General features: G+C 33.4%; 1 protein-coding gene across 1 annotated transcript; it reads right to left on the bottom strand.

Moving 5' to 3' along the window:
• Window positions 1-567: 567 nt before the first annotated feature.
• LOC128553505 (uncharacterized) lies at window positions 568-6,682 on the bottom strand. Its single transcript, XM_053534685.1, has 6 exons — window positions 6,530-6,682; window positions 6,029-6,217; window positions 3,085-3,236; window positions 2,580-2,806; window positions 1,282-1,433; window positions 568-870 (listed from the first exon to the last, which is right to left on the bottom strand). The coding sequence occupies exons 2-6, from the start codon at window positions 6,213-6,215 to the stop codon at window positions 767-769; spliced, it is 822 nt and encodes a 273-aa protein (XP_053390660.1). The 5' UTR covers window positions 6,216-6,217; window positions 6,530-6,682; the 3' UTR covers window positions 568-766.
• Between the last annotated feature and the right edge of the window lie 2,934 nt (window positions 6,683-9,616).

Here is a 9,616-nt window from a genome sequence, read left to right on the forward strand (position 1 = left end):
TTTCCTTGACATTCGAGCTAGAGGTCAGAATCTTGCACCTGGTGTGTTGCTTGATTCTAGTGAATAATTGCGCCAGGTTACTTGAATATTTAATTTTTTACAGAAAATAAAAGAACCAAGGAAATGACTGAGAAATTCTGAGTCCTTCATTCTTATGGCAACTAGTTGCCATGTTATTAAATCAAATATGATGGACGCTTTAAAAATGGACAATCTGCAGATATTTAAAAAATGTTACTTTGAGCTATATGGGTACAGGAACATAAAATATTCAAAGACTTCATCCATAAGTTCTGAACCATCATACTAATTTTTATACTAAGCATAGTTGCCGTTAAAATGTCTAACATAAGAGGCTTTTTCAGTCGGTTAATAGAATATTTAAGAAACGTGAACTCTTTCATGAAAGGGTACTTACGCAATAGATTGTCCAAAATTTAAGCAGCAAACACAATTCTAAATTAAGCATTATTTTCATGATTTATTATCATATTGACAGAGGATAAAGTAAATCTGTTCTTGATAGTTACTGTATAACTCACAAAAAAGAATGAATACTATCACAAATCGTTTTTAATTCTTTATTAAACATTTTTACATTGATTTGCCTTTTAGATTAGCAAATTTGCTATCACTTTTGTAGCATAACAGCTTGTATAAAACACCAATATAAGAGTAGTCAAGCATTGTCGTATTATAAAACACAGGGGTATAAACTTCGAATGTTATTTTAATGTTTATAAAGGACTGATTTTCCGGTCTCAATTTATTTCAGATCTTCTGGACCGTGACCTTGAAACTTGTTCACATCTTCTTTAAGATAACCATCGAGTTCTTGATTTCCACGGGCACGCGACAGTCTGCTTGCACCTGCGAAAATTTAAATGATTACTGCTTATTCCAATATCTAAATGTCCGTGTTTATAAATATTGGGCATACGAGAATACAACTTTTTAAATAGACAATTCTGAAAATGAAACATTACTATAGAACATAAGGCCAAAATATTGAAGCTGATATTAACAACAAATCTCTGTACATAAAGCTTCACTTGAACCGACTATCAATTTTTTGTTTCACAACATGTCAAACATGAAACAAAAATAAGTCTACGAAATTGAGTTGTTGCTAAAAGTGCCATATAACACAAACGTTTAAGCATGATGTAAACTCAACATATTTAAAGAAATTGTAACATTATACACCATATTGATAGACTTATCTTTAATTTACTGTCTTCAAATGCATCGTATTTTTTCAATCGAAATTTAGTGTCTCACCATCCTGCAACATTTCACTGCTTCTTGTATTTGGTCCGGTTGCTTTTTTATCTGGGTTATTCTTAAATTCCCTGTCCAGTTCAGCCCTGTCATGATCACCGTACATAATTGCCTGGAATGATTCTTTCATGACTCCCTCTGTGACTTCTTGGCTTTAATGAACAAATTACAATCTTTTAATATTTTCTCAATCCGAAGTCATTCCCGCTAACTTATATTTTTCACACCCATGTTAGGCAGTTACATATATGTTGCTTGGCATTTTTTGAAAATAAATATAAAATTTCATAATTTAGAGGCAAAATTAATGAAAACAGTATCAATTTAGTTTACCTCTATCAATTATGATTAACTCATGCTTCACTTAAGTTTTTAATCAGTTAAATAATCTGACGCTCTTGCTTTTTTTAGACTCTTACTTTTGTTTCTGCGACAAATCTCCTAAAAGAAACAAAATCACCGTTAAATATTGTTGAGGACCCGTATTTAAACTCAATCCCAATTAAATGCATTATTCTTAAAATACATACTTATCGACACTCGATTGTGTTCATTTCAATTGTTCAAATATTGGACATGTTTAATTTTTCATATCGATGTCTTAACTACGATGTTCGGTTTGGACCCTCGATATTTTTATTTCTGAACCCTATACCTCAAAAGTCGAACTCGCGTTACTACGATGATGAAGGTTGAAAACACGATGGTGAAAGTCGAAATCACGATGGTGAAAACTCGAAACTGCGATGGTGAAAATCGAAATCACGAAACCAAGATGATAAAAACGCGATGTCATTTCTCGTTTTCACCATCGTGGTTTCGCGTTTTCATCATCGTCCGACTTTCGTCATCGTACTTTCAACATCATAGTTTCGACTTTCACCATCGTTGTCTCGACTTTCACAATCATAATTTGTGATTTCGATTTTCGAGGTATGAGGTTCAGAAATAAAAAAATCGATGGTCCAAAACGGAAACACCGTACTTAACAGTTTTTGTATTATGGTAATTTCTTTTCAGTATTTCTGCAAGTAACAGTCAACTAATTAACTTTCCAAACACACTGTCTTCTATAAATTCGTCACACACGAACATGAGTTATAGAATCTAACCACAGCGCCCGAAGTCTAACAACTGAAGTTTGCAGTATATTTTATCAGGCTAATAACTTACATTTATCTTTTTGCCTGAAGACGAAATCATTGACAAGCGTAGTAAAAAAAAACGGAATCAACAACATAAATCTTAATATTATTGTGTAATAATGGCATTTTGTCTTGAACATATCTGAAGAATACCTCTCAACTGGCCCATGATTTGTTGCCCCTTTGGCGAGGATTTCGTACAATTTTGACATATAATAATCCGTTTGCTGAATTTCCTTTATTCCCATCTCTTGTCTTACTGCGGACCATGCTAACGTTCGACGTTTTAGTTCATCGAGAACCTCCGCTAATGCTTCAGGTGGGCACGCTTTTGTTTGGGTCTCAAAAAGCAGCAGCTGGGTATCAACATTGCTTTTTATCTGCAAATAATCCTCAGAGTATAATTATTCCACAACAGGGAGGCGGAAACGGAACGGTCCAACAAATTTCAAATTTAGGGAATACAATCAATGACCGTTAGAAAAGAAGATTTTCTATGGATTTTTAAAAAATGTATTATTTTACGTTTTCCCTTTTTATTGTTTAAAGTAGTAACTAAGTTAAGAAGCTAAAAGCGATTACGTGTTGGGGGCGGAGTTGGTGGTCTTAACTGGCAGTGTTTAACTCATATATATATTAGTCAATACAAAAAACTTACGTCTTCAAAGTTTTTGTGCGTCTGATCTGGAATGTATATATCAGACTTCGGCATGTTGTGTTCCATTCTATATTTTGCAAGCTCCCTTCGCTCATACTCTTCAAGTATCGTAATCACATTGCCGAAAACACCATACAACATTTGTTTGCTCGCTGTAACAGATTACGTATGAAAACACTAAAACTATTTATCAGACTTTCTGCTTGTAGAAGAAGACATACAATACAATTTTAAGGCTATATACAAATTGATGACATAAATTTGTTTACATTATGAATTTTATTTTTGGGGCTTGATTAAAACATTAGTGACTTCCCATCACAGAGTTTAAGACTTATTCAGCAGGGGATACGTACTACTGGTGGATTTTATTTTAAGTTAAAGCTTTCACGTTTTGTCGATGTACATCTTGCAGAGCATACATTTACGAAATAACTTTCTTCTTTTTAAAGATTAAACATGCGTTCCAAAACGTGCTATCAAACGTTTTAGCATATTGCATTTTAAGCCATAAAATTATGTGTTTATAAATGGTTCGGCCTTTTTATAGAAACGTCTTATTGTTAGTATGAAGAGTGCCATATCAAGAGGTCAAATCCCAAGAAGGTACTTTTATCTACAAATTTCTAAATGTCTGATGAGGATTAGACTTAGTTCACTATATAATACGGCTATAAGAATAAATTCAAGAACGTTTTCAGAGGAAAGGGAATGCTAAAACAATATTACATATCTTACTAACCGACTGGCATAAGAATGAAGACAGCCAGACATTATGATTTATTAATTAACAACGTTTTAATAACAAATCAGTTTCAAACTTTATCTACTGTTGTCAAAAATCGCCTTTGCAGATTTCAATCTCTTATTTACGTAAAATACGTAGTGTGTTAAAATATGTCTTTCAGTGAATTATTTTTATCATTAGAAAATATATTTACCAAATGCATTTAAACTTGACTAGAAATAACCAAATAACTGTATACACATTGTTTTAGTGATAGAATAAAGTTATACTATAGCTTATTATACATTTATTGTGTTCTATTTTAACATAACACACAAAACCTTTATACATACAAACATGTGTAGCTTTGTTTACTTAGAAATTGTACAGTGTTTTTTCTTTAATTTGGGCATAATGTGTTGTAAAACCTATAAAATATATTAACAAAATTTGAATATGCAAATAATAATATTTACGACGCTTGTTCATCATAATGCAATATCCACTTTAATGTATGATTGAGAAAGAAAATGGTTAAATGGAGTTTAATAACATCCCTGCAAGGGTGAAAGCAGAGACGTTGAATGCAGTTTAGGTTTCGAGTTAAGGAAAAAGAAAAAAAACGTAATGTACTAAATAATTATGGTGAATAGGGTTGATCAGGTTGTACGATAACCCTCTTCTGTCGCAAACATTGAGATATCAGGTTTATCTTGTGGTGTACTTGTCATATAATACGCACATAGGGAAAACCTTAAGCAGGCGGTAGTTCAGGGGTATGAAAATGTGTGAATATTTTTTTGTTACACCTTACATATCCTTATTGCTGCACAAGGAATTTGTTTATCATTTTTTTGGATGCCTATATGTTGTTCATTGCATTTTTGTATGGTTGATAATAATGATAAACAATGTTTAATTTGATACTTCCACCACAATTGTGTACGCAATTATTTTGGTTGTCATTATTGGTTACTAGAACTTATGTGTAACAACTGTAAGGCTGGAGTCATTTTGCTGCTGTGATCAGTGTTAGCATGTGTAAATGTTGAATTCTGCTTAACCCGGGGCTAGAGGGCGTGGACGGTAGCATGCATTTCCACTACCGTCTATGAACCGGCTCAATCAAACCGAGCCTGCAACATTTTCGTTTTTGTTGTGTTGAGCGACCTGTGGAGTTTCCACTTTTTCTATTTTCTTACTTCTTCGATAAGCTACGACCATTATCTCAATGACATATATATCATTTTAAATGTACCTCACTAAAATGCCCCATGCAAATTTCCCACTAGTTAAAATTTAAAAAAAATATCAGATTTCTCAATCATTTTATATTTCATGAACAAAATCGGGATTTTGTTTTTCTGTGCATGTTATACTGTCCGTAATTCACAATCACATGCGCAAATGCGCAATTTTGGGTTTCTGTGCATATGATTTTCATATCTCCCGTTGTGTAGTATAAACTTCCGCTTTGAGTTAAAGACTGTAACGATCAACGTTGACGAGGCGCTTATATGTATTATAGGATTAAATATTTTTTTCTAGTGTTCATGCATGTGTAAACCGTGCCGATTTTTCATTTTTAAATATTTTTTTTATCCGTGTCAAAAATTTTGAAAACAATTATTTATCACATTTTAAAACGAAACCATAACCGTCAGAAAGGAAATGATCTAACTAAGAAAATGAGTGCTCACACTTACATGTTCCTTTCAGAAATAAGAAATTGATCGCAGTTTTTTAAATGTTACTGCTGTCGGTTTCTGTATTTACGCAATGCAGAAATACGCGCATAAATATAAAAACATAAACGAAGAGTTTATCGATATGTGAATGACGCGGCTAAATCAATCAAATTGCTAAAATTGATAGATATTAGAATTATTTACTTGTAAATCGTTCGTCAAATGACAGACAGGATTATCACTACACAAAATGCTGAAAAAAGTCTTAGAACCAATTTGACACCATGTCTAATTGTCCTCTATAGTTTACCGGACAAACAAGACCCCTACTGGGATATGTATTTATTTTATTGGTGTTGATTTTCAAGAAAATGTTTTTACCTTTATATGTTTTCGGTAAAATGGATTAAATTTTGCATTCCTGATAGGGTGATATGAAAAATGATCTGATAGCGTAATATGACAATCATTTTCAACAAAACTTAAAAAAAACAAAAACAGTTAAGTGAAAAAGAAAACGGTGTCTTACCTTCAACAGAACGTTGTAACTGGTGTTGTCTTTGGGCCAGCTCTCCCGGATGACAATGGCCATGCGGATTTTCTGTGTCCATAGGGCTTGTATCCATCTCTTCGACATCATGATTATGACGTTCTCTACCGCGCCCTCTAGAATCCGTTTTTGCTTTGGTCTCTGTTTGCTTTCCTTTTCGATCCATGGCTAGAAAATTAAGGAGAGTCAGAAATACCCAAGTCTCAGAGAGTGTGTCAGTGATTGTTATTCAGTAAATGTATATATATATAGATCTGTCAATATGCCTTCTAGCTTCCGGTGATCATTAACAAGAGCAGTATGCTGTTCTGACAACCGAATATTACAGTGTCATATATTTTAACTGTTAATAGTATTTTTCTTGAATAACATTCTCCAAACCAAATGTTTAGTACAAAACTGCGTGATTGCTTTAGTCTTTAAATGAAATATGAAAATGCATAACTGTTGTTGCATTCCTTAAGACAAATTTACACTTACCAAAGCTGACTGGAGAAAAGTTAAATGTATCCGTATGGTTGTCAACTAGAACATCAACTGAAGAAGGAACTACTTTTTCAACGAATTACAAACAAGGTTTTCAACGAACTACCTTTTTTACCAATAACACGAGACGTAGTTTAGATCAAAACTTTTTGTTTACCTCAGTTTACCTTTTTATGTATGAACTATTTAGTGTTTTAAAATAGAAACATGATTTACGAAATGCTAGTCATTAATTTTTAATCTTTATTCGACGATAACGTGTTAGACGCTTGTTTAAATGATAAGAAGAGTTGCATCAAGCAAAAGTAATCTTTGACTACCCGCCGTGGACCGAAATTATAATTAGATATTTCGTCATGTTTCGTTGAAAAATCAAATTTCTCATTGCAGGTCGTACTTTTGGTAAAATAGTGCAGTAATACGCAGTTGAAAATGTGGATTAAACTGGAGAATTTCAAGTGTCCGGCATGTCCGTCAAGTGGGTATGTTAATTGTCATTAAATTGTTATAATTAGCTTTATTCATATTATAATTCATATTATCAGTAACTGTAAAATTGTAAAATTTAATAATATTAAAAAATATAATATTTTTAATGATTTTATTAAGTGTGAAAGATAATGTGCAAGAGGGGTGTATTAATAATATATACTATAATAAAGATTAGAAAAGTAACACTTCTTGCTACAAATTTTGAATGAAAAGATATAAGCCTTCTGTAATATATTGTATGATAAAGTTCAATGGTGCAGTGGGGCTAGAGTACATCCTCTAATGTCTAAGCCAACTGTCGTAATTCGAAACATCACTGACAGTGGTCTCAATAATGTTTTCCTTAAGCGCGATTACTGGTCAAAAGCCCGGAGTTGTCATCGAACGACGTTACCATCAAAGCTACTCCGAATACAACTGAACCGTATCTGTTAAACTGCAGACCGTTCCCCGGGTATTTCATTTCTTTGCGTTGTTAGTTGTTCTGTGTTGTTCTGTCGCAGTGTTCTGTGTTTGTTGGGTTATGGATTGTTGGTCTCCTTGGGTGCATGTGGCGTTTTTCTTTTCACTTTATTAATTGAAAATAAGTAGCATCATATAAAATTATATGATGTATAGAAATGGATATAGTAATTAAATTGTTATCCCCCGAAGAAGTCGGAGGGATATAGGTTTGGCGTTTTCCGTCCGTCAGTCCGTCCGGAGCTAAACCTAGGAAGTGGTTGGGAACAATTTCATCCGGATCTCTACTAACTTTAGTTATTGCCCTTTATTTTTTTTTAAAATCCACAGAATTTTACATAACAAACCAACCAATTGGTAGAATTTCATTAAACTTCCTTCATTCTTTTCCATGAACATTTATTATAAACATGTGAAGTTGTGTACCCACACCTGGTCACCCCCTTGCCATGGTCACCCCCTCCACCTCCCAACACCCCCAGAAAATATTTTGATTTTACATTTCTATTTTAAATTTGTTTTAAACCTTCCATGAATATTTATCAACATGCAAAGTTGTATCGTTCCCCTAACTTGCTACTCCACTCAGTCATGCCAACCATCCCGATCATGCATCCCGGCCCTCCCCCATTTTTTTTTTCGATTTAATTTTCCATTAATATTTATAATAGATGCCACCCACCCCACCATTTTTTTCCATTCCTTTCTTTAAAAAAAATGTTCAAACCTTCAACATCCACGCCCACCCCGCTGCCAGCCATGTTCATGATATCTTACTTGATTGTGCTCTCTTAAGGACATCTGTTCTTTTAAGTTCAAATGTTCATGTTAAATAGCAACACTTGGTGCCAAACTACCCGAAGACAATATTTCGTTCTAGTTACACTTCAAGCTCACATTTCAAATAACTCCATCTAATTCTAAAAGCTAAGCTTATTACAGGAAACATATTCCATTCAAAATAATTCATTAGTCAGGATTAACATAAATTTCATTATTATGTACATTTAAAACATTCATTTTCTGTTAAATTGATTTTGACTAAATTAAATGAAATTTTTTGCTTCTTAGTAACATCATTAACATTTTGATGGATATATTTTTTTTGCCATTCCTCACCACAACCCTTTTCGGCGGGGGATACTAAGTCATCGAATTTGCTTGTTGCTCATTGTGTACATGTGCTTCTCTTTTAGCATGTAAACTGTTTTAATAGCTCTTAATAAGCCCTGTAATTATTGTCCACTATTTAACAGTTTAGATACATAAACGAAGTATAACGCACGATTTTTCAAAGGATGTTAAAAATAAGTTATATGTATAATAGATAGACAGAACGTGTGCTGTAAGAACTAATTCATGTAGGACTATATCTAGTGCATATATCTAGTGAGACTATGTACATTTATGATGATCGTATCCATCAACGTCATTTCCTTACATATATTTTGTGTGTGTGTTTTTTGGGGGGCGAAGTGGTTTGTGGTGATAGCAAAATTTGTATTATTAAGTAATAGTTGATATACGCTGTCATGAGTTACCGGCAGTTAAACATGTATGAGTGGTGTTTATATAAATTGAATTATCAGTATAACAAATAATTTCATAGCATAACTCATATCTACATATACTTTCAGAGGAACTGACTGGAAATGTAAGAAAGACGGTCGTTCTGTTTGGTTAAATGAGTTTGGAATAATGGAATGTACTCCTGGGACTCATAAAGGTTAGTTAGCGGCTTTGATATTTTATTATTGTCTTCTTGTGAGACGGTAAACATATATCTATCTAAAGCAGACAAGTTATATTGTAAAGCCTCATCGCTACTACCGGAGGCAGGAACATTCTGGGCTATCATCCTTGCAAGAAGCCATCATAAGAGAACTTTCTAACACAGTTGCAGACTCAGAGAACAACGCTATATGCCTTAACGTTAAATCATGTTATTTCAGTCAACATCACAATGAATTTAACTGCAAGTATAAAACAAGATGCGACCAACCCTAAAAGAATCTTAATAAGCTAAGCATCTATCAGAACATATTTGTAGACGGGAGATGGCAGATCAGCAGGTAGTTCTTCCATACCATAGCTAGTACGAGTATTCTATAACCAGATGATCTGATC

Source organism: Mercenaria mercenaria, unplaced genomic scaffold (assembly GCF_021730395.1).
Source record: "Mercenaria mercenaria strain notata unplaced genomic scaffold, MADL_Memer_1 contig_3903, whole genome shotgun sequence".
Taxonomy (NCBI): Eukaryota; Metazoa; Mollusca; class Bivalvia; order Venerida; family Veneridae; genus Mercenaria; species Mercenaria mercenaria.